At 34.8% G+C, this 27,500-nt stretch overlaps 1 protein-coding gene across 9 annotated transcripts in view; it reads left to right on the top strand.

The window, feature by feature from the left end:
* The window catches only part of LOC136846457 (dachshund homolog 2-like), a 196,412-nt gene that overhangs the window by 84,447 nt on the left and 84,465 nt on the right, over nt 1-27,500 (top strand). For 4 of the 9 annotated variants that reach the window (XM_067117249.1, XM_067117245.1, XM_067117251.1 and 1 more), the window contains exon 2: nt 17,923-18,006. The exons of 4 other annotated variants lie outside the window; for them this stretch is intronic. In XM_067117249.1, coding sequence (XP_066973350.1) covers nt 17,923-18,006 — 84 coding nt within the window. Of the gene's footprint in view, nt 1-10,782; nt 10,795-17,922; nt 18,007-27,500 lie in introns of all 9 variants that reach the window. One more of the 9 variants, XM_067117248.1, reaches the window with a different exon arrangement.

The raw sequence follows: 27,500 nt of genomic DNA, 5'->3' as shown, positions 1-27,500 counted from the left end.
TCTAATTATTTTTGCAACTTTAATGATTTTAAAGTTCCTTGAAAAATGAATAAAAATAAGTCACTTACAGGAATGCTTAACACGTGTACAGTATCATGCGAAAGAAAGCAAATTGTTTATAGGCCGATATAACTGTCGCCAGATAGAGAGGGAAAAATAAAGAAATGACAACCCGTTTTTACCGAAACTGTTCCCTTGTTAAAAACTAACTCACTGACTTATCGGATATGTTTGTGTTTTTTTCGAATTTTCTTTCCATTAAACACCATTTACTGAATATTTTATATTTACTTTATTTATACACTCCCCGTAGCCTGCCCACTGTAAGTTTTTTTTTTTTTTTTACGTTACAATCCGTGTAGACTATATACCACGTTTTTCTTGCATTTTGTATTCCGTTTTTTCTGTTCACAAAGAAAAAGAATATATTAGCAACGGGGTGTATCACTGAAAGGGAAACCGTCAACACAAACAATTAGTCTCCTCTTTGTGATTCTTCTTCCTCTTTGCCGTCTTCATCTCTTAGATGTCCCGCGAGAATCAGTGATGCTCAGAGAAAATATAAACAGATCGTTGACTAGATAGGGATGAAAAAGAGCGACGAAAAAGTTTGGAGAGAGAGAGAGAGAGAGAGAGAGAGAGAGAGAGAGAGAGAGAGAGCAAAGAAGTGAAGGGTAACACGAGAGAAGTGAGAAGTGAAAGGTGAAACAGACGGACACAGAGAGAAGGCAATGAAAACGTTGAAGATTTCAAGTGTTTAGTCATTTAGTCACAACGGAAAGCGACACGAGCAACTAAATGGTAATAAGAATTCTGTTCTCTCTCTCTCTCTCTCTCTCTCTCACTTAAACACAGGTCGTTTATAAGTTTATTTATGCATAATGGGTTCAGAAGAAGGGTAGAAATAGACTCGGGACACAGGTGGAAGCAGCCAACTCTCCTAAGAGACCTGTCCCCTTATGACAACCACTCATTGGAACCCTCCTCTCCCCTTCCCCATACCGCTCGTTCTAAAGCCATCCCCCCTACCCAAGCCCTCACCCTTCCTCTTCCTCTCATCATTCTTTTTCTCCATCTCCTTATCGCTTCTTCATATTGTTCTTCTTTTTACTTTCCTTCTACTCCTCTTCCACTATATTACTTCTCCTCTCCTCAAACATTTCTCGAATCCTCCTCCCTCTCCACCGCTCTTATTTCTCTCCTATCTGTCTTATTCCCTATTTCCACGTTTTGAGTGCATATAACAACATGCCAGTGATATTAGCATTACTGTACATTCGTATTAATTTTATTACTACATAACAACGTCAGTCAGTGGAACAGGTTTCAGCTATTTCGTTGTGTTACTTGATCAGATAAAAACTAACAAGTGATTTGTTTCATTATCGTAAAAATTTTATTATTATTATTATTATTATTATTATTATTATTATTATTATTATTTTTATTAATGATTACAGGTACCTACTCATCTGAAGCAAGGGTAAACCTGAACCTGAATAGGAAAGATAAAGATAATATGAATCGCCGTAAACAGAACAAAAATTAAAGAATCCTTCTGAGGTCTAACTCTTAAAAGCTAACTACGAAGTGAATGAAATATCATTTGTAAAAAATTTTAAATAACGGGTTTTGAGTGTATAGTGACAATAACAAAATACAATAATAAATTAATAATAATAAATTAAAGTTAACCGAAAAAGTAAAAAACAGTAAATGAGGTATTCATAAATATATCCTTTACTATCAAGTGAAGTCACGTATTCATAAATAATATTCTTTCCATTATTGAGTTTTCAACATCACACCGCTTTCCTAAGGTACACAATGATCTGTCACTGACTCATTCAGCCTGTAATTGCTGTGAAATATCAAAAATAAATAATTGAAAAATAGTTGCTTCTAATCAAGACAAAAATAAGAACAATAAAGAAATTAAGAGAATTAACCAAACTAATAGATGAAATAAAGAGGGATTAATCAAACCAGGATAACTGATAGGAAATAAAGGGAAGAATCAAACCAAAATAAATAATCTAAAAAATAAAGATGAATAATCACATCAAAATAAATATTAGAAAAATATTGGGTTGCTCAAACCAAATAAATAACAGAAAAAGAAAGTGGTTTTATCACACCAAAATAAACGACAGAAAACTACTAATAGAAAAATGGAGATTAATCACAGCAAAATAACTAAAAGAAAAAACAAAGGGTTTAACAAAACCCCCCCCAAAAAAAATGGAAAACTAATCAAAGGAAAATTAATGCAAGAAACACAATGGAGTTTTATCAAATAAAATAAACAGAAACAATTAAAGTGATTAATTAGACCAAAGAAAATAATATCAAAAAGAAGAAGGATTAATTAGACTCAAATAATAAAAAAAACACAAAAGGGATTAATCAACCTAAAGCAAATAATAGAAAAAACACAGGGGATTAATCAAACCGAGATTAATAATATGAAAAGCAGAATATGTAAAAGCTCCACATTTGCCAGCTGTCTTCATCTTGTCCAACTTGAGTTGACGGCGAAGGAGGACAAAAAGACTGTATACTTATTAAAACAATAGATTTGAAATGAAGGCACAAGGATGACTGAAGTGACTCCTTTTGCTCACTTCTGTCACTTCATTGCCCGGACGTCAAAACGGACACTTCAACCCTCAAGCTGACGACAGACAGCAGCAGCTGACAGGAGGAGGAACCTCTCTTGAGTTTGAAAGTCACTGTCAGCATTATTAAAAGCTGACAATGTAAACAGACAATCGAGAAGGTTAAATCACGTGGACTTTGCGCGTCACTTCAAACGACAAAAATGAAATAAAAAGAAAAAGGTCAATCATGTTCTGTTTTCATTTCATAATGAAATGATTATGAGTGACTGATAGATCTGGTGACTCAAAAACACGCCTGCGGCTGAGTTGAATCATCGTCACAATCTCTAATGGCATTAGTCGAGTTCATGCCTTTGTGATAATGCTTTATATATTTGCATATGAAATGTGTGTGTATGTGTGTATATATGTTTGTGGGTAGCCTGCTTGCGGAATAACAAATATCGTATTAATAATTAGCAGCATTATACCTTTTTATACCTCTCTCTCTCTCTCTCTCTCTCTCTCTCTCTCTCTCTCTCTCTCTCTCTCTCATATTTATTTATAAACGAGTGCTTATGTAGAAATATATCCCTCAGAGGATGAAACATACTTTCTTATGTATCCTACCGTATGGAAATTCAGAATATGTAGATTAATTTATGAAAATGATATTAGGTCGAACATTAAGCTGAGCATGAATCGGGCTTTTGTTGATCGGCAAAAATTCTTAAACCTTGGGCCATCAAAAAAAGCAGAAGAACCCCAAGGATTAAATAAACTGAAGAATTTTTATTCAAAGAAGATCCATGAAATCGCGCATAAGATCGACGGCCCTTTTGAACAGTTTCCTAAAGAGAAGTTTCTGAGTGTGTGATTTTGATTACCTTTGTTATGATTATTTATCAAATGTTCTCATTTTTTTGTCAACGTTACGATCAGGCACTGCATGCATATTGAACAGCAGTGTCATGAAATATAACAGAACCATTCAGATAACGTACAGACATAGATAGACAATCCATAACAGCAAAAACATTTGAAGAAACTGAAGTATGCATGAGTGTATATATACAGTATACATATATATATATATATATATATATATATATATATATATATATATATATATATATATATATATATATATAATATGTATATTGCAGCAAGAGAATCACAAAGTTTACCTGAGTAAATAATCTTCAAAAGACACCGGAAAGAGAGAGAGAGAGAGAGAGAGAGAGAGAGAGAGAGAGAGAGAGAGAGAGAGAATAAAACAGTAGGAGTAAAAAACCTTCAAGACAGTAACAGAGAGAGAGAGAGAGAGAGAGAGAGAGAGAGAGAGAGAGAGAGAGAGAGAGAGAGAGGCGATGAAGAAGAAATGAGTGAGAATCCAACAGACTCCTCCGACACTGGGTCTCATTAGTAACGTTGTCGCTCCGTGTAATATCATCTTCTCCGAGTCACTGAACAGAATTTTTCGCTTCATTCTTATTTACCGGCATCAGTTTACCCTTACTGCTACTGCCACTGCTGCTGTTGCTGTTGCCGTTGCTGTTCTCTCTCTCTCTCTCTCTCTCTCTCTACATACACATTATATATATATATATATATATATATATATATATATATATATATATATATATATATATATATATATATAACAACCACCATTAATAAATCTCGTTCAGCAACCAGTGTCTGAAGAATGATATTATCGAATATCTTCCGTTGTCTGAAGGGTTAAGAAATTATGGAAATGAAAAGAATTATATCATAAATGATAAAAGTCCTTGATTTTTTCTTCCCAGGGGAGGGCAAAACAATAAATCAAACCAAAAAGTGTTGCCATATGCATTCAGGACACAGTGACGTCTCAAAACTGAACGTTCAGAATGTACCATGAAAATTAAATTTTCTGTTTAAAGAAAAGGCTCCAACCTATGGCCGTAAGATTTCCCCTAACACAAAGTAATTGGAATCGCTTGGATTACAGAACAGAAAATTCCGATACTTTTAAGATTCGCGTATACAGTGAGAAGAAAAGAATTTTCAATTTAAATACAATACCGGAACTTAGGACAATCCCCAGAGACCCAGGAAACAAATAAAATAGAATCAGTTTATCTTACGAGGTAATCAGACAAGACATCCTATGTATTCAGTCCAAAGCACAAGGGATTATGACTTTCCTGCAGCAGAGAGAAAGATGGAGATTGCAACAGAAACGTTAATCTTGTTTAATAAGTTCCTTTAAGGTCTGCCAGTTTTACGAGATTTAACTTAAGGCACTGAGACGCTCTCTCTCTCTCTCTCTCTCTCTCTCTCTCTCTCTCTCTCTCTCTCTCTCTCTCTCTCTCAACGTAACTTATACGTAAGAGATTCAATAGAATTCGGCATTGGAACTTGACTCTCTCTCTCTCTCTCTACACACACACATAAGAACGTGGACCAAAGACTAAGGAAGTTATTACTGTAGATAAAACAACAAAAAGGGTTTAACAAAATGAAAATCCACTTGAGTTATGCAGAGATGAGCTAACTGGCACTCGGCATATGGTAAGCAGGATGTTTACATCTTAAGGTGTCGTTCAGCTACAGTGAACAATCGCTTTGCGCTCCATTTGCCGAGCATTGGCTGGTAAATGAAAATTGAGAATCATTACAGAAATGTCGTTGCCGAAATCTTTCATACCTTTATATACATTACATGCACAAGACAAGCATAATTACATACGTACACAGATTTTTATTGACGCATTTTTCAATATCAAGTAATAGGCTCCAGAGGGTGCTTCCCGCCCCGTTTTTCTGAAAATGTTTTGCGGTGAGGCTGCTGACTCCACACCCTTCAGCGTGCTTTCGGCCACATTCAGTCGACTGGCTGCCAAATGCATAATTCACTGCTTATCACTCAGGAGGGTATCATGACCAAATTTTCTCAAATATATATATATATAAATATATATATTTATATATACATAGACATACATATATATGTATGTATCTGTATATAAATATATATCCATACATACATGCACACACACACACATATATATATATATATATATATATATATATATATATATATATATATATATATATATATGCAACATGAACAAAAATGTCATAAACTACATTTACATGCCATGAAGTTAAGTTTGGGAGTATTGTGACAAAGAGAGAGAAAGAGCGAGAGATGAGGAGGGTGCAGAAGGAAGATGATGTGAGTCTTGTCGAAAAGAGAGAGAGAGAGAGAGAGAGAGAGAGAGAGAGAGAGAGAGAGAGAGAGAGAGAGAGAGAGAGAAGAAAAAACTTTCGGGTCTCTTTGATACATGCCTCATCCCCCTGGCCTTGTTTATTTACCTTATTATAACGACTCGCTAATTGCTCAACCATCCTGTTACTCAGCCGTGGGAAAAAAAAGTTCTTGTCCCAAGATTTGTGATGTTAAGCAAAGCAGTGATAATGAACAATGGAAGAGGGTACAGTGACCCCCTGGTCCCACCCCGCAGAAAAAAAAAAAAAAAAATTTCCTGAAAAAAACGATGCTGTTTCTAGTAGGAGTTATCCTGCCACACACACACACTCACACACACACACACACACACACACACACACACACACACATATATATATATATATATATATATATATATATATATAATACATATATATACATATATATGCAAATATATATACACACATATATATATATGTATATATGTATGTTATCATTCATATTCATAAATACTGCAAATAAATAAAAAAAAGGAATAAAAACCGAATTAGACACTGAAACATTTCAATAATTAATTTGTTAATGAAACGAAACCGACCCAATGAGAAGGAAAGGAATGTGAAAAGAAATCCTGATAACACAATTGACAAAAAAAAAAAAATGAAAAAGGGGAGGGGAAATAAAAATAAAAATAAAAATGAAACAAAAATAATCAGAAGAAGGCGTGCACAGTCGAACAAGGTTGATGTTTCATATCGTTCACAGTGTATATTTTATGCTTCATGCGCTCGGCCCCTCTTTGCGCCTGCGCTCTGTCTTCATCTGCCGTATGCGGACTCATTATTAAGGAGAGAGAAAAAAAAAGAGAGGAAAAAATAGACGAGTCATTTTTTACCGATTTTGATTACACGACGTTTCCGGCATATACTTTGGGCAGTCTTCCGGATGGGCTATTTCTACGGCGATGAATGGGCAGCTATTTACGGACTGCCAGTCGAGAGGATTGGTAGGCTATGATCTAACCCTTGGAAAATTAATTCCTTTAATAATAATAATAATAATAATAATAATAATAATAATAATAATAATAATAATAATAATAATAATAATATTATTATTATTATTATTATTATTATTATTACTATTATTATTATTATTATTATTTAAGCTCATGACTATATACATGAGTGAATAGATTGCAGGTACGATGGATAAAATAGAAAATGTATAAGCAAGATAAAAAATACCTAAAAGCTGCTATAATAATAATTCTAATTATTATTATTATTATTATTATATTATTATTATTATTACAGTGTACTATGTGAGAAAATAACATTGGAGAGGGGACGAAATAATTAGGAAGTGGTAACAACTACATCAACAGTGTTAATAAAAATTAACAGAAATAACTGTGGTACAGTTACAGACATAATAATCAACGGAAGATATGATATAGAGTTGTTAGTGAACGTTAAAGAGTCTATTCGTGCTTCTTAAGCTAATACTTAGCAAAACCTTCATTACTTAAACGCCTGGTTTTACTGAAGATAGGATCTTTATTGATTATAGGCATGTCTGCATCCAGTTAGCTAATAAACTATATTTAAAAAGATTGAGACTAGATTAATTCAAATAATGAACTCGATTCATAAACAGTTTTATTGGATTTCGTATATTGCGCGTATATTCTATTGCAAATTAGTCAATCGTATGAAACAAAGGTTTGTGAGAGTTGGGCATTTCCCACCACAAATTTGTCACTCGCGCCAAATGAAATACTGACTTGAACTTTCAGTCATGTTGCGAGGACCTTTGTAAAGAACGCGCCTAAATTACTTGAAACCGTGAGGACAACGTTGGGCAGAAGTGAGCCATTGTCCTCTGCACTCTCCAATCATCTTTTCTCAGCAACGGTACGTCGTTACAACTTCCGCTAGAGAGAGAGAGAGAGAGAGAGAGAGAGAGAGAGAGAGAGAGAGAGAGATGCAGAATCCACGAACAGTGTGGCGGAAGGGTTTTTGTAAAGGTGCGTAAAATACTGGAGTGGATGATCAGGTTTCTTGGGGCGTGTGACAGATGGCAGGCAGGGCGATGGAGGGAGAGGATAAGAGAACGAGAAGGATAGAAAGGGGAGGATAAGAATGCAAAAAGGAGGAGGAATTAGTAAGGAGAAAGAGGAGGAGGAGGATACAAGGAACAGACGAAGGATGGAGGGAAAATGAGGAGGAATAGGATAAGTAGAGGAAGAGGAGGAAAAGGAGACAGACTATTATGAAGAGAAGGAAGATTAGGAGGAGCAAGAAGAGTAAAAACAGAGAAGGAAGAACATGACAATAGCAGGGAAAAAAATGGGCAGAATGACAGGAAAATGAAAAATAGTAATGGGAGATGAAGAGGAAGAAGGAGTCATGAAGTGGGAAGGGGAAAAAGACGGATGATGATTAGGATAAGGAAACAGCAAAGAAAGGAGCACTCCAGATCTCTGTGTCTCGTGACATTACTAAAATTATAAAACCTGAAGATCAGGACAACAAAACAAGGATGCGAACTGGAGGAAGAGGGATAAGTACTGATCAGTGGGTAAAACACAAGACTACACGTTTTGTTTTGACTGCTATAATTATTATTACTTCGGTTCACTATTATTATTATTATTATTATTATTATTATTATTATTATTATTATTACCAGGAGGCGCTATTAAAACTAAAGATTTCCTTTGACGCAACACTGGAAACCCCCATTATTAGGCATCCCACTTCCCCACAAAATTGAAATAATAATAATGATCCCTCCCTCTAGGTTCTTCCTTCTCCATCGAGTCTTTCTAATGCTTGCCAATTTATTTTTCCTTCCGCCAGGAAAAAAGGATGTCCTAATAGCATACTGTCCCTTCTGCAAATAAACTATATGAAGAGCATCCATCAGAAGAGATTCATCCTTAAAATAAAAGAGTAAATAATATAAACACTAAAATTCAAGTATCAGTATTTTGGACACGACCCTTCAGTCGTAGAATATACTACGAAATTTCTCATCTGGTGCGATTCACCCATTTTAGAAATAAAGAAAAAAAATACAAACAAAACCCAAATGTTCGTCCTAATATCACACAGATATCAATAAATTCTACGTTACATCAGTCTTTTAACATTTAGTCTTCCATCTCACTCTACCTCTCTCTTCTTGTACCCGATGGAGAGACGGAGGGAGGGAGGAAGTTGCTCCCCTGATCTCCTGTTGTCAATAAAGACAGAGGGCTGCGGTAACGCCGTATCCTTAGACCCGTTCCGTTCCATACAAAGAATTGTCGGAGAAATTGAGATAGCGGCTACTTATCGGATTACCTTGAGTCGATGTAACGAAACCTAATTAATGCAAAGAAATTGCTAGTTACCGTAGGGAGAGAGAGAGAGAGAGAGAGAGAGAGAGAGAGAGAGAGAGAGAGTCACAACCTAGGTAAATTAGAGGTATATAGAGAAGGTTTACGTGCAAGCACCTAAATAACTAAAATGCGATTACATAGAAAACGTAAGAGAGAGAGAGAGAGAGAGAGAGAGAGAGAGAGAGAGAGAGAGAGAGAGAGAGAGAGAGAGAGAGCGCAATAATTGGTTTAACCTTTTGGTTGCTGAGATTCCCACGTTTATTTGTCCTTGAGAATATCTTATGAATATCTTACGAATAGTTTCTTCCTATTAGGATGAGTTTTACCTTGTCAAATCCTTCCCGTTTTGATGGCATACATTTTTGACAGAGCAGTGAACACTCTCTCTCTCTCTCTCTCTCTCTCTCTCTCTCTCTCTCTCTCTCTCTCTCTCTCTACACCCTAGCGTCTACCAACAACAGTCGTCTGCCAATTAGGTCAACAAAGGGACACTGGATTTTAAGGAACGCGCCCACCTGTCATTTCTCGTCCGGTTAGAGATTCGAGCGCAGGTCCCTCAGTTGTGAGCTGGACGTGTTATCACCCAAACTACGAGAGAGAGAGAGAGAGAGAGAGAGAGAGAGAGAGAGAGAGAGAGAGAGAGAGAGAGAGAGAGAACCTTCTTTTAAATAAACACTCCATCCGGCTAAAGATATACACCTGTCGAAAATCACGGCTGGAGAATTGATCTTATCTCAGGTCATTGTAAAAATTACCCACATAAAACCCCTTATCAAGAGCGTTTCGCCTCGCAGAAATGATATAATTACGGTTCTTTTTACTGTGATATCTTTATCTGTGGTATCCTCTTAACCGAGAACGTACACACTCATGACGAGGAATATATATATATATATATATATATATATATATATATATATATATATATATATATATATATATATATATATATATAATATATATATATATATATATATATATATATATATAAAATGAGACAACGTAGTGAGCAGTGTTTTCATTATGATAAAAACATTCACGAATTTATATTCCACCTTATAAATTTCAATGAAGACACGAATCCAAAAATTTCTTGCCCGTGGGGTATCTAAGGCTTGCCTGACACAGTATGGACTTTGTTCGATAATCAGATTCAAGCGCGCCTGTTTCTTTGCAAAGAAAACCTTCATTAGCTAAAAAATGAACAATCCTCATTATCTGAAGATTGTTGCGGTCCTTAACTTTCTATAATTCCTCAGACTTTCTTCTCTTGCAACTTAATCTAAAAAACATTGGACGTTATTTATAGCTTTTAGTCTTTACATACATAACTGTATAAACGATTTTTTTAAGTTAAGATTTTTATCTAAGATTTTTCGTTCTCAGTCAAGAATAACTTGATCAAATTAACTCTTGCTCTAAAGTCTTATTGCCTAGAATTCCATTCAAATGCCAGTTTCCATTATGAAAGAAATAAGAATCAATTATTTTCAAATGTCTTTGTAAACCATGTCGACGTCACACAGGTAATACGGTCCCTTTTCCGCTTTCAGAATGGTCTCAGGGTAAGATCATCATCCGGGATCTACTACTACTACCACTACCACTACTACTACTACTACTACTACCTCCTCTCCTCCTATCGCCGAGCCCCTGGGACACACACACAGACAGACAGAAAGAAAGAAAGAGAACGCAAAGCCTCGGGTAAAGGCAGCTCGCGTAAAAGTAGGCCTCGATCGCAGCTTCTTATTTCCCTCTCAGATTGCTTCTGGAGACCTGAGAAAATTCAAATGTTCTGTTGGTGGCGGGGAAATGAAACACCCCTCATTCCGTTTTCCCTCTCTCTTCTACTCTACTCTTTCTCTTCCTCCCGTTCTTCTTTACCATCCTCCTCCCCCTCCTCCTCCTGCCGCACCACAGCCTCCACATCCTCCACAACCTCGTCCTCAACCTTTTCCAGTATATCACACGGATCTAGCATTACATACCGGGGATCGAAGCTGACACCAAGAAAGGTGGGGATTCTTTTGGTCAGCTTCTGAACGAAAGGTTTCAGTGATTCTTAGTGATTCTTAACCGCTGAGGATCAACAGTACCTTCCTATGGTCCCCTTGCCATCCTCCAAATAAACTGCTGGAAATTGTTTGGATCCTGGGATTAGTAACGTCTTCCTAGTGGGATACTTGGGTAAAGTTGCCGGGCTTTCATTGCAGAAGGGTGGGTATGCCGTCACGATTCCTATATGAGGAAGGGAAGCTCTAGGTTATATCATTTTTCCATTAATCTTTCATATATGTATATAAATATATATATATATATATATATATATATATATATATATATATATATATATATATATATATATATATATATATATATATATATATATATATATATATATATATATATATATATATATATATATATGGCGCTTGTCGTCTAACATGCTTTGTATAAAGACAAAGACTTTAATTACTGTTGATTTTATCAAGCTTTATTTTTGGTTGATAATTTTGAAGCTATCTTTTTTTTTAACGTTTTCGCTCTCTGTGCATTCCTTGCAACATTGCATTTAGATAATGTATAACAAAATACTTCATACAGTGGTGTACGAAAAGTGGTGGATATCTGAAATAATAACGACAAAATTAGTAATTTTTCATCAATATTTATTATATTTATGTATACGAGTAGTTATTTTGTCATCATCACATTAACAGTCAAGAATGTGGTTTTGTAATTCATCTTTATTTTATACTTTTTTTTTATTTTACAAAACAATTATTTACCATCATCCATTCCAAGTGTATATACATGTTATATATATATATATATATATATATATATATATATATATATATATATATATATATATATATATATATATATATATATAATATTCTTCAAAGACATCAAATCATTTGAAAGAAATGACTTCAAAATTCGCTATGCATAGTAGACTTTGTAATATTTACCTTTAATCAGCGGGTTCTGTTGTGAAGGAGTGACTGAGTTAAAGAAATGAATGAACTGACAGATGAATGAAGAGGAAAAAATCCATTTTAATATATATTACTACACAAAATATACTAATAGAGTATGAACCCTTGTGTGTGTGTATGTATATATAAATTTGTGTATGTATATATATATATATATATATATATATATATATATAAAATGTATATATATAGAACAGTTACAGACTTGTCACAGAAGAAATTGGTATAGCCAAAACAATTAGCCTCCAATTACTTTTGTTCCTTTTCATTACTAGATTTGGCTTTTCGTATTATGAAAAAATTACTAGAGTTTAAAACTTATATATATATATATATATATATATATATATATATATATATATATATATATATATATATATATATATGTATGTATGTATGTATGTATAGAATTTCGTTTCCTGCACAGGGCTCATCCACGTTTCAGCAAAATATTAATGTGATAGTGACCATTGCATTTGTTTTTACCTCTGCAGTCATTCCCCGTTTGCGATTTGAATATATATATATATATATATATATATATATATATATATATATATATATATATATATATATATATATATATCGACTCGCTAACGGGGATAGGGATAACTAAATAGGCAAAATAGGCAAAATCAAATACATTTGTCACTATCACACTAATATTTTGCTGAAACATGGATGGGCCTGTGAGTGTGAAATATATATAAATATGAATATATATATATATATATATATATATATATATATATATATATATATATATATATATATATATATATATATATATATATATATATATATATAATATATATATATATATATATATATATATATATATATATATATTTACAGTATATATATATATATATATATATATATATATATATATATATATATATATATATATATATATAATATACATATATATAAAATTTATATTATAATTATATATACAGTATATATAAATTTTTAAACTTGAGTAATTTTTTCTTAATACGAAAAGTCACATCTAGTTATGAAGAGGAACAAAATTAAATGGAGGCTAATTATTTAGGCTATTCCTGTTTCTTTTGTGAGACCTTTGTAACTGGTCGATACCTTCTTGTCATTTTCGACGACAGCAGACAGTGGGTTTTGACCTTCAGCTGAATGGTTGTTAAGACAGAGAGTATCCTGTATTCAGCGGCGAAAGTTAAGCTAGAAAGTTGTTTGATATTTCTAACTGCCTCACTTGTCTTTTAAATTCTTTGATCTTCGAAGTTTCAGTGGTATGCAAATATTATGTGTTAATTAATATTAATGAAGTAACGCTGTGCATGAATGATACCTGACTTATTGTGCTGAAGGCACTCCCTGTACAACGCAGAACATATTACTTATTGCAGCAATTATCATCTCCATCAACGAGGTTACGTTTTCAGTGATATGCTTGTCTGTCTGACTGCTAGCAGTAATTCGAAAGTTTGGTCAAATGTGGATCAGTCACTGTCAAGACATGACCAGGATTTGGGAAAGATAATAATGTACGGCACTATTTTTTTTTTTTTTTTTTAAGCGGCTTTTTGAAGGATATACTGCACAGCCTTGGCGTTGGTAGGTTTCGGGTCTCCAAATTTTATTATTATTATTATTATTATTATTATTATTATTATTATTATTATTATTATTATTATTATTATTATTATTATTATATTTTAAAACATGAATCCACAAATGTAGGCTTTAATGTCTAAATTAAAAATTATCATAACTTGAAAGTTAAATACTTGTATCGCATTATTAACGCTCATTTATGGATTTATTCCTCTGCTATTATTATTATTATTATTATTATTATTATTTTGAACATCTAACAATATTTTCTTTGGGAAACAAATATTTTATCAGTCTGGAAACTCTTTCCTGTGTTTAAGGTAAAGTCTTACATCAATGAGACCTATTAATACCATTAATTTTAATTTCAAATCGACTATTCGGTTTAGGGGACTTTGAAGAAGAAAGAGATGATGGGGACTGAAAAACGAATCCTCAAATATTGTATTCCAAGAAAAACTGTCTTTCTTACTCTCTTTCATGTATATATATATATATATATATATATATATATATATATATATATATATATATATATATATATATATATATATATATATATATATATATATATATATATATATATATATATATATATATATATATATATATATTGAGGTTGTGCATATATTTTAAGTGCTAAAATTTACTCAGATTTATTTTATTTTTAGATATCTTTCTCTCTCCCCCTCTCTCACTTTTGCTCTGTCTGTCTATTCTCTCTCTCTCACTCTCGCACGCTTTATGTGTGTGTGTGTGTGTGTGTGTGTGTGTGTGTGTGTTGTGATTGTGCATACATCTCTTAAAAGGCATACTAAAAAGTGTTGGTGTTAATGAGAGACATTGTAATCTCTGAAATCCTTCTGAAAATTATCAAGTCATTTTTTTAGGCTCTAATAAAAAGCAAATAACTGATTTTCAGCAAAACCACACCCCGCGTTAAATTTGTCTGACAGATAACTTAATTTGTGTTTTATTTCCGAGGAGGCAAATTATTCTCGTTTATGACCTTTCCAAGAAAGGCGATGTCATCACTTAATAATAATAATAATAATAATAATAATAATAATAATAATAATAATAATAATAATAATGGGTTATTTGCTAAAAGAAAACAGGATGACTCTGGTCAGTAGATGCAGTTTTACTTTTAATTGTTGTTTTATGCCTTTATACTTTGAGGCTGTATATTCGATATTATAAACGTTTACATATACTGTACATGTGTGTGTGTTACCCGGTGAATAACAAAGCAATATCAGAGTATACATCAACAATCAGCGGTACAACTTTATTTGAATCAGTCGGGGATTTCCGAGATCATGGTCGGCTTACGGGAGACTCATTTATTTAGGGGAGGCTTCTTTCTGTCTTTGAGATGGTGCACTTAGGATGAATTTTATTACACTTTCCACCATAAAGAATGTTTAGTGATGATATTGCCTCTCTTGGGAAGTATTACCTGGGAATAATTTGCCTCATCCTCGGAGGAAAAAAGTAAGGTTGTTTATTAGACACATTTCACAGACACATACAACCCGAGAGACTTCTGTCCAAATGTTTGTGGAAGCAAAAGTCAGCGTGGTATGTAAACACAGAATATCGCGATAGATATTACTGAAGCACTTGAACTACATAAAACGTGTCTTATAATAATAGTAGCAATCATAATAATAATTACCAATATGCTTACAAATAATATTGGGTGGTTAATTTGTAGAAATTTGTATCTTTTACATATACTTCTTGGCAAACTTCACTTTTATGAGAACTATTCTGAAACCACAGTTGGCAGAATATATAAAATATGGCAAACTCTCTAGTTTATTTCTGAAAACGTGATATTTCCTTAGTTAAAAATGTCAGCTAATTGTTTAAGGAAATATTCTCGTCAACTGCATCTCGATCCGGTATACAGTATAGCAACAGCCTATTTTGGCCTTCTGTCTGTCAGTCACCTTCTGACTCTTTGTCCGTTTCGTCTCTCACACTTTTGTTTAATCAGTGGCTTGTGGGATACTAGCTGCTTTTCATATACATACATACACACACGTCTATATATATATATATATATATATATATATATATATATATATATATATATATATATATATTTATATATCATATAATACATATATATATATATATATATATATATATATATATATAATATATTTAGCATACATTGATCGTGATCTTGAATGACTATCAAGTAAAATAGATTAAAAAAAATCTTGTTTTTAACACAGCGAATTTTTTTTAGCTAAATATGTACTCTGAGAATTACTGTATATCCTGTGTAAGCAGTTATTATTCTTAGGTGATTTTATTACTATTTACCACATAGCTTGCGCTGACATAATCTTGGAAAAATACGAAACGGTCTGCGTTTGGTGATGAGTTTTGGGGATATGAATTTTTTTTTTTTTTTTTTTTTTTTTTTGTAAATCCCTGATTTCTGTTGTAAAACTTGGTTTTTGAGAATGACAGATTTCAGTGATATTTTGCACACTATATATCTTACATGATCCACGATAAGAGCAAAATGGTCCAGCTTGACAATTATTTTGTGGAAATCTCAGCTCTTCTGTTGCTAAAGTGATTTTTAGAACCGTGTCTAGTAACTGAGTTATATTACACTTTACTCAGACTAACCTCGTATAAACGTTAAACTTTCAGGAATAACAATTATTCATAAATTAATCATACAATATTTGTGTTGAACAACTGGAGTGTCTCTTACGTTCGCGACTGTTATACGATTTCAATGATGTATTTAGACTGCTTGCACTTGACGTAATATTGCTTGCCATTCAAATGTACAATATGATGGTCTCCTATCGGCTAAATATGGAGAGGTGTAGGAGGCTGGGAAATGGTTGACAGTGAAGGTATTTCGTTGCGCATTTACAGCATGTTCGACAGCCGCAGTTAACAAGCCTGAGCACTTCATTATCGTGCCCTGTCAACCTACCGGCCAAAAGCGCATCATATTTCTTAATGGCAGGTTGCCAGGAGACGATATTGAAACCTTCAGACTAGTTCACCGCAGGCAGTTAGGATCTGTTCATATCTAAACGAATTTATTGAACGCTTCTCTACACCAAGTTCCTTATATCTACAAAGAGACCAGTTCAAAGGAACAAGTTTGTGCTCTGATGTTCATTCGTTTTCATAATGTTTTCAATATTCAGACAATTTCACACGGAGCCAAAATGGCTCAGCATGATCGTTATAAGTCTGCTTAAATGTCTGTGATTCCGACAGATAATAATTATAATCTATTTAGAGGAAAGACTTGAGTGCAATCCATTTATATTATAAGAGAATTGCTTAATATTCTGACCTGTTCTGAGAGTCTGCAAGACTTCTAAATGTGGAGTTCTCTGAATTCTTCTGTGTTTTCTTATGTATGATCTATCCCTTTTAGAATGTAGAAATGTCAGACTCTGTCTGTTGGCGATAAAAAAAAAGAGGAAAAACTGGTTCTTGAGAAGGTGATCTGAGAACTCACTTGAACTTCGCTCCATTGAAGTTGTACAACATTCAATTTGCAACTGGTTTCCGGAAATCATTTACATGTTGCTTGTAAGAAAACGGTGTCTTTGGTGGTCTATATTAAATAATTCATATGTAAATTCTGCCTATTTTCTCCTTTAAAGTGCCATAATAACCTGAGTTTTATTCCAAACCGCACAGTGCAAGATAAATAGCCCCGTAAAATGGCTTATAGTAGCAGAGATTCGAAGAGACGATTTTCGAATAGCTTTTCTTATCTGTTTCTTTCACTTCTAGTTTTCTCGTGTGAATTCAGCCTCAAATGTGAGATGTATAAACGTCTATTTTAGTCATTCAGAGAAAATTTCAATTTGCATTTACAAATAGGTTCTGTGATTGTTATATGGTTCCCTTTTTTATGACTTTTCAATGCCAGAGTGTCAGAGCAATCCGAGAACAAGTCAGATAAACCACAAGAGGGAGCCTGTTTGTTGTTTGTTATTCATGTATGCTTGTTTGCTTGTTTGTCTGTGTGTGTTTTTATCATTGCTAGTGGGCAAGGTTGGTGATGCAGTGTAATATATGTACTTGCAGGTGCGGCTCCAGGCCACGTATCCCCGGGGAGGGCGTACCTCCTCCAAAAGGGGCCCCCGACCCTAACTTACCCTGCATAGCGCTGTATGTATTAAAACCTTTTGGCCAAAATTATTATTTTTTATTTAAACTTTGTCAGAGAAATAATCACTTTAGAGCTTCAATTGTTTTCCTTTTTGGATCTTGTAAACTTATGGTATGAAGTCTTACATCGTTCATATTTAGAGATTTGTTTTGATAGAGCTTAGTCCTTTGCTAGTCTTTGAAGTGTTCCTTTGACTGTTGAGCTCTCCTTATTGGAGTGATTCTAATTTCTTTAAAGAAAAATAGTAGCTTTTTTTTTTGCATTTATGTCAACACTGCGAAATCAACGCTGCAAAACGCCTCTTGTTGCTTTAATGCTGCCTTTTCCCACACACCTATTGAATCAGTTCTCTATTTGTCCATATCTCTTTACGTTAAATATTTCGGTTTTTTTTTCTTCTTTTATCTGCTCTTCCCAATGCAGTAGCCCTTCTTCCTCATGGGCTGTCAACCCTGATAATGATCTCACTGACCAACGCTAAAGCTCAGAATTAATCTCTCTCTCTCTCTCTCTCTCTCTCTCTCTCTCTCTCTCTCTCTCTCTCTCTCTGAGCAGATAGTATTACATCATTCAGAATCTTTACTTCCACCTGATGGGCTCTGGAAAAAATAGAGAGATATTTTTGTGATCTATCCTTTGTGCCATCCATCTGGTAGAGCGAATCGTGTAATATGAGTCGGTGTGACGTAGCCGAGGTCAGCAGGTAAGGTTACGGTTGCGGTCCCGGGGGCGGTCCCCACTATCTTCCGCGCCATTACCTGCACCGCATCCGATTCCTTCACCTCTGGCTATAACTTGGGGGGGAAAAGTGAACGATTTTTTTTTCTTATGGGGATTTTAGCAAAGCTTTGGATGTGTCGGAGCTAAGAAATAACACTTAGCATTAGAACTGAGCGATGAGGAGTTACGCCAGAATCGCCCAAATGCAGCTCCAAGCAAGCGACTTGGGCCACATTGCTGAAGGAGATAAGGGAAGTCTCTCTCGCTCTCTCTCTCTCTCTCTCTCCCCCAGTGAGGCAATGAAGCGGTCAAGCCCACCAGATACCTGATATTGGCTACTAAATGGCTACTGGGGAGAACACCATCTCTTCTTGCCATTTCTCCTTTCCCCTCTTCCCTCCTCCCTCATTCCTTAGCTTCCTCCCTCTCCCTCTCCCCCTCCCCCCATCTCTTTCCTTGGCCATCACTTGTTACCTTAAGGCAACGATGTTGCCCATCACACTTTTACAATTCACTTTTACGATATATTTCTGATCCAGGATAACCTGCGATGTGTGGGGCAAATGCGAGGGATGGGGGTTGTTATCCGAAGGCAAAGGGACTGGAGAGGGAACCAGAGGGATTGGATAGCAGACAGCGGTGATCGGACTCGAGGCTTCAGTTCGCAACTGAAAAGGATAACAAAATGATAACAAATAACAGAAACAAGAGGGATGAATATTAAGGACAAGCTCATATTGTGCTCAGTGTTGTCAGGAGTGTGTTTGAAACTCAATGCAACAAGCGAAGGGTTAATTATTGTTCCTGCAGACTACCTTACGAATAATTTAATCCCGGTGGGATGAAGATTACTTCGCCGAAGTGGGCCCCGTGTTTTCAATGACATGGCTATTATGCTCCTCTCTTTTCTTCTTTTCTTTATCTTTCTCTCTCTCAGCTGCGAACCACATCAGTAGACTAACAGCCAGGTACATATTTCACCGCTTCGGTCAACTAGTAGTGGCATACTTATTTTTAGGGAAAGTGAGAGAATGATTAATGAATGGTTTCACCTACTGTAAGTGGGGTGTGGATTACCTCGCCCAGGACCTCCCGTTGTATTGGTGTACGTTCTTGACGGAGCAATGAAGGTATAGTTTTTTCTCCTGTCCCCTCTCTTCCTTTCTCTCCACTCCAGTTGCAACTCATAACAGTCGTCTGACAACCAGGTACATAATTCTGCTGAGGTCAACACAGGCACAGAGGAATTTTACTGAACGCGCCCATCTGTTCCTCCTCGCCCGGTTCGAGTGGGACACGTGTTGTCCACTTAGGAGCTAGACGCGCTGCCACTTAGCCACGAGGAGAGAGAGAGAGAGAGAGAGAGAGAGAGAGAGAGAGAGAGAGAGAGAGAAATTGTCGTATAGGCCTTAAAAATTTATATTTCATAAAATTCCCACTGAGCTACCGAGACGTTCAACCATGTTGCTATTATTATTGATCAGTCAATAGTACTTCTTCTGTATCTTTCACAAATACAAAATCATAAAAGCTTAGCTGAATTTCAAATGTATTATTATTATTATTATTATTATTATTATTATTATTATTATTATTATTATTATTATTACCGAACCCAAGTTATCCACGTAACGGAACACAGCAGCATTCGACCGATACTATGGAAGTATCTGACACAAAATGACAACATTCATTGTCCCAGGAAAAGTAGTCATTCCCATCGCACTGGGAGGACAATTGTGATGATGATGATGGTTAGGAACTTAGGACAGCTATGACGTTTGCCAGCTTGAGGTCATTTCGCCTCAGTTCACAGCCGACAAAGGTGTCATCCTATGAAGGAAACCACAATAAGCTATTTGTCCTATAAATCGTGTCTAGTGTTAATTTACTTATCGCAATGAAAAATGGAAAAGAGTAAAAAAAAAAATACAGCAGCAAAAAAAAACTTGTCTAAAATGATATGACCCCACAAAGAAAAAAGAAAAAAAAAACAATATGACAACTCGTCTTATCTCATATCGAAATCCTACTCAGGAGGAATGTAGCCACGTCGTATTAAATAATGAAGAAACGAAAAGTGGTAAAGGAAGAAGGGATGGGGGAGGGGAAAGGGGGAAGTGAGAATGGGGAAGAGGGATGCAAAAGGTGGAGGGGGTGGGAGAGGTGGGAGGGGGTACAACGCCGCAACACTTGATACTTCTCTCTTACTGGACGTTGATAGGGACTAAGCGAATGCTAGATGCACATCGAGACCACGTTGTCCATATTAAGTAAAGCGTTCTCATTCTCATTCTTTTTAATGGGTGGGGAGGGGTAGGTTAGTAGAAGATATATATAGACAGAGACGAATAACTACCAGGAAGAGAAAAAGGCGCTTAAATAAACTCACTGCTGCTGAAAAAAAAAATAGAGTAAGGCTGAAAGTAAAATGGTCCTTTTATTTTCTTAATTTATTTTTGTTTACACCACATTATTCTCTCGCAACAATCTCTTGCGATAATCATCAAGTATACTTTTATTTCTCTCCTTTATCTTCATGTAGCATATATTATATATATATATATATATATATATATATATATATATATATATATATATATATATATATATATATATAAAAACTGATCAGCCTGGCACTGCCTGGGAAAACTCTGAATGAAAACCGATTCTCTTTCTCTCTCTCTCTCTCTCTCTAACACAATCTCTTGCGATAATCATCAAGTATACTTTTATTTCTCTCACTATCTTCATGTAGCATATATATATATATATATATATATATATATATATATATATATATATATGTATATATATATATATATATATATATATATATATATAAAAACTGATCAGCCTGGCACTGCCTGGGAAAACTCTCTCTCTCTCTCTAACACCCCCATCTCTCTCACTCTGTCTCTCTCTCTCTCTCTTTCTTGTTAAGATAGTTGCTTTAATTACGTTGCCGGCATTTTTGACATTTTATATTTCATCCCTTCTCACCCCTCTTCCTATCGGGACTGAACTTGGACTTAAAGGGCATGGGGGGGGGGGGGGTCACCGTTCATCTCAACGACCTCGAAAACTATGCATTAGACACATATATCTGCCGTTTTCGGTTATTTTTACATGTCACCCCCTTCCTACCCACACCCTTTGCTGCCAGTGATGTCTTACCCCCCACAGTATTCTTTTCCAGATAGTAAGTCACATGTACACCAAGTTTGGTTGTAATTGCTCAATGCGTTTCAGAGTTATGCTGGAACTCACAGACACACACACACACATACACCACAAATCTCATTTGTTAGTAAATTCACTGTATCAGTGAATTTGAAGTTGATAAGCGCATCTGCCTGTAGAACGAATTCGAACCCAGGAGTTTGTTACCAATCATGCAGTCGACTTGACCATCACTAAAAATTCCCCCTGGGTTCCAGTTATTCCCAAGGTACAGTGAATGAAATAGTCAGTACTATTTGTCGCTTAATATTGCTGAATAACAATAAGTCACGTTTATAAATGACAAATATGTAAACATATACGTGCATACATAAATAAACCTTTGACGATATGATTTACTGATTTCCAGTGACGAACACCTATTTGGATAATTAATGTAACAAAATATTTTATCTCTCTCTATATCTATATACATATATATATATATATATATATATATATATATATATATATATATAATATATATATATATATATATATATATATATATATATATATATATATATATATATATATATATATATAATATATAATATATTACTTAGTAACAAGTCATACGTGCGACTTGCGATGTCACTGATCCGTACGTTTTTGGAAACATGTGACCGGATATTCGACACATTTCATGTCATTATTATTATTATTATTATTATTATTATTATTATTATTATTATTATTATTATTATTATTAATGATTTCCCAGAAATGTCGTTGAAGGCCATGAAAAATATTTAATGATATTTTGACAGTGGTCCAGCACCATGTTAAGCTTTTGAACCCTTGTCTATGAAATTTGAATAATAGTGCTGCCCGGGCCATCCTTAAAAATTCACTTAGAAAATGGACCTCCCTCGACGTTTTGGGCGCGTCCTTTGTTCATTGACCAGTGTTTGCCAGAAAGTTCACTAACGGCCCTCTACAATATTTTTCAAAATCTAAGTGAACGTCCGGCTGTAAGGGAGGATGCCGATCCGTCAGATCGAAAAAGTGATCGTTGATCGGCGACGGACATCCTGTCTACCAGCAAACTCTCATGGACTGTTCCTTACAAAATGATTGATATTCCATACGAGTTTTATTAATATATATATAGTGAATTTCTGAGAATGTACCGGACGGTCATCAGAATTTCTAAGACTAACTATCGTGCAGTGACTGATCTTCCCACAAGATCCGTTAATGCCACTTACAAGATTTTAAGGACCATTCAGCGTACCGTGACTGATTTATCCAGCATGTTCCATTTATGTCAGTCTCATGGTTTGAAATTTTGAGGGAAAATCTTACTCAGCAAAACTGTTAGGAACATTCTCTGGACATAGGTGGATCTTCGAACAATTTGCAATAATGCCGCCTACAAGGTTTTTTAAAATTATATCTTGTATAATGACTGACCTGTCAGACGAGTTTATTACTGTGCACAATTTTGGTGGGAAAGAATAATAAACCACCGTGGAAATATATTCAACCCAACATGTATAATCGTCTACGTTTATTCCTTCACTAGGTCAAACAAACATTATACTTTTGTCGATAAAGGATGCTCACAGGTACTACAAATGGAGCGGGGTAGAAATTGTCATACTTGAGGTTATGGAATGTTACACTCTTATGCAGAAAATATTAAGACAATTAGTTTTAGACAGACAATTTCTACAATAAATTCAATTGTGCTCTTAATTAGTGGATACATTGAGCTGTTAATTTTTACATTAATATTACTATTGCTATTTTTGTAATTATCCCTACAACTATTACCTTTCTGTTTTTGTCAGTCTAATTTAATAATTTTCTCCTTTTTGTACCTTCGCTTCCGTATGATCAGCAAGGACCTAGGCCCTTCTCCTAAACCCCCCCTTCATGCCCCTTCCCCCCCCCTGACTTTTACAATCGATCCATTTCGTTCACTTCAGTCAAGAAAGACGGAGAAACTAAGAATTCTGTAGTCAATTTTTCCCCCTCAGCCTCCTTAGTTGCAATGCGAGTGCTGTTCAGGGCATTTGAATGGGCATTAGGATGGGCATATCCCCAAGGTTACAAATGTTCTTTGCCGGTCAATGCGAGACCGACCCAGAGTGTGATGATAAATGTCGTGGAAAGGCGAAATAATGTGGAGGGGAAAGAAGAAGAAAAAAGCCGACCATCAAAGCGAAATGACCATCGATTTCAACTCTTTTCACCTCTCATATTTCATCATATCTGGTGGAAAAGGGGCTGGAAGGGGAAGGGGGAAGGGGAGAGAAGGGGTTGGACGATGGGCGGTAAAGAAAGGGGTTTTATTTTTCCTCAAAATAATGCGTCTTTATCCCCGCAAATGTGTCGCCACGCGTCTGAGGCCGAAATCGCATTATCAAGTTAGTAAAGCAAATGGAAACATCTGGCATCCGAATGGGGCGACTTTGCTCTTATTCTCTCGGCCAGTTCTCTCTTTCTCTTTTCTCTTTCACCCCTCTCTTTTTACGGTGCGTCCTTATCAAAAGAATCCATCGACTGCGAATGAAAATAGAGACGATGATGATTATTATTCTTGTTGTTACTGTAGCTGTGGTCAGTAGGAGAGAGAGAGAGAGAGAGAGAGAGAGAGAGAGAGAGAGAGAGAGAGAGAGAGGCCAATCAGGCGTTAAATAGCATCATGATTTTATTTCTGCTTTTTTTTTTATATATGAAGATTAGACTCTACAGCGAAATGGGAGTTCAGTAGCTGATATCCGACGCGGCTTTGTTACTGGGATGAATGGAAGGACCAGTGATTGAATCATTTTCACGAGAGAAAAAAGAAAAGAAACAAAAATATAAAAGCAGGAATATTGTTAATTAACTACCTAAACGGCTGTCAGTCATGCAGCAAAGGAAATCTCTTACAGCAAAAGAATCCTTTTAGGCGGAAAAGAATGATTCTTTTAGGCCTTTATACCTCTTCCCTCTATGTACGGAAACGGATTGTTGGATCATAACGAGGAGGAGCTCATTACAGTCTTATAAAAAGATCCCGAAACACTTTCATCTATCACGGCTTTTCTTCTCATTTTTGTCCATTACTTTGGCAGTTTGGCCATTATGTTTTTTTCGTTATTTTCTAGCCTTCACGACTTGATATCAAGCAGCTTTATATGGACCGGAAGGATAAGCAACTATCAAGTGTAATGACCGTAAATAAGTTTGAACTGAACTTGTATTGTGTACCACTGATTGATTGAGAGTATACATACACTTACACACACACACACGCTATATATATATATATATATATATATATATATATATATATATATATATATATATATACATACATATACAACAAAGTGTGTTATATAAAATTTGAAAGTGTGTGTTGTTGCTTATGACATTTTTCAGCATATTGACAACACAGGCATTAGACGACCAATGATGCAAGTGACATTAAAACAACAAAACTGAAACCAGAGACATTTGGACCGATGAAATGACACCGAATATTCGCCGAGTGACATCCAGTCGCTATGATAATTTATCATCACTCTGAGAACCGTGAACGTAGCGTATTATTCAGCTACTACTTGGAAATTTATCTAATTATGTTTTGTCATTGCCATCTGCACTTTACTATATTTTCTCTCGGATGTTATTTATGTCTTTTCACTTAACGGTTTATGGTATTTTTGGCTTGTTTATTATAATTATGAAAACGAAAAATGACGCAAAGACAATAAGTAGACAGAGAAGAGGACAAATGGGTGTTGGTTCAAATAACAATCAAAAGATAATGCTTTACCATGTTTTTTTTTTTAAGTATCAGCGGTCCTTTAGAAAATAGCGTGGCTCTACACCTGAATGTGATCATATTATTAATAATAATAATAAATTATTATTATTATTAAATTATTAACAGCCGCAGTTGTAGTAGTATTCTGTGGTTTGTTCTGATGTTGGAAAATTTTACTTTCGCATATCCAGATTTACTCAGTAAGCTTGAAGTGAAATTTTAACAAGACTATTTATTAATAATGCCGACATTAACATATATAACTTTATTTAACGTTGAAACAACCGTCATGTACACCAACTTGGGAAACAAGAGATTGAGCCTAGAAATCGATTGTATAACTGAATGACATGCATAACCCTCTCTCTCTTTCTCTCTCTCTCTTCATAATTTCGAACGCCACATCCAAACATGAGTATCCTGTTACAATAAAAAAAATATCAAGGGCAGAGAGCGAGAGAGAGAGAGAGAGAGAGAGAGAGAGAGAGAGAGAGAGAGGGGGTCAAATGTACATATGTTTGAGAGCTGAGTCACGCCAGGAAAAAAGAAGGTAAATAAAAAAGGGGGGAAAAAAGACTCCAGTAACAACGATAGAGAGAGAAAGAAAAGCGAAAGATCAATAAGTCGGAAATCCGCGTATTACGTTTTTCAATTACGGCCATTAAGGAACAGCAGCAACAGCAGTAACAGCAGCAGCAGCAGCAAAGGGCAGCAAAATTCGCTGTCTCATCATGGCGTTCATTAATATCAATAAAGACATTCAGTAATGATCGATGCATTTCTCATTTTCTTTTCTCCTCATGTGGATGTATTGCATGACAATCAGGCGGATGATGAAATTAATACATTTCTCTTGTATTCTCCAAAGCAGTCGGGCGGATAAGATTAATATATTTCTCTTTTATTATTCATAATGATCAGGCGGATCATAGGAAGTATTATTTCTCTTGTATTCTTCATCAACATCAGTCGGATGATAGGATTAATATATTAACCTTGTATTTTTCACGAACGGAGGAAAAGATTAACATATTTCTCTTGTAATCTAAACAGTAAAGCGGATACGAATAATATATTTCTCTTGTAATTTTCACAATCAGGACGATAAGAATATTATATTTCTCTTGTAACTTTTACAATCAAGAGGATAAGATTAATTAATATATTACTCTTTTATTCTTCAACATAATCAGATGGACCATTAGATTATATACCTCTCCATTACTCATTACATGCATGTATTGCATGCCAGTTCCACGATTAATATTTTTATCTTATTCTTGTAACAGTTCTCATAATAATCAGATAGATGAGAAAAGCAATACTTTATCTTTTGTTGTTTATCTCAATGCTGCGCATAGCATTTACATGAAAATAAGTACTGAAAATTATAAGAAAACGGAAGAAATACGTTACCTGAACGTCATAATCTGGCATTAGTTGTGTTTAAATTGCTGTGTAAGGTATGGAAATACTTAAATCCCAATGTCTATGAATTATATAGATATAGGAGAACATCAAGTTCCTATAACCGTACGAAATAAAACGGGTTTTCTGGCTTTGTCGAAATGTGTATATTCATGATCCTTATATATATATATATATATATATATATATATATATATATATATATATATATATATATATATATATATATATATACATGTTTAGAAAATGTTGCCACTAATTAACACATGACGAGTTTTATGCTCTTAATATTAATCCACAAACAGTCCTTCATATCGGTTTCGATTAAATGGGTATTGTAACACATGACGATAAATAATA

This window comes from Macrobrachium rosenbergii, chromosome 15 (assembly GCF_040412425.1).
Source record: "Macrobrachium rosenbergii isolate ZJJX-2024 chromosome 15, ASM4041242v1, whole genome shotgun sequence".
Lineage (NCBI taxonomy): Eukaryota > Metazoa > Arthropoda > Malacostraca > Decapoda > Palaemonidae > Macrobrachium > Macrobrachium rosenbergii.
Note: the sequence above shows the minus strand (reverse complement) of the source record. Positions and strands in the feature narration are given on the sequence as shown.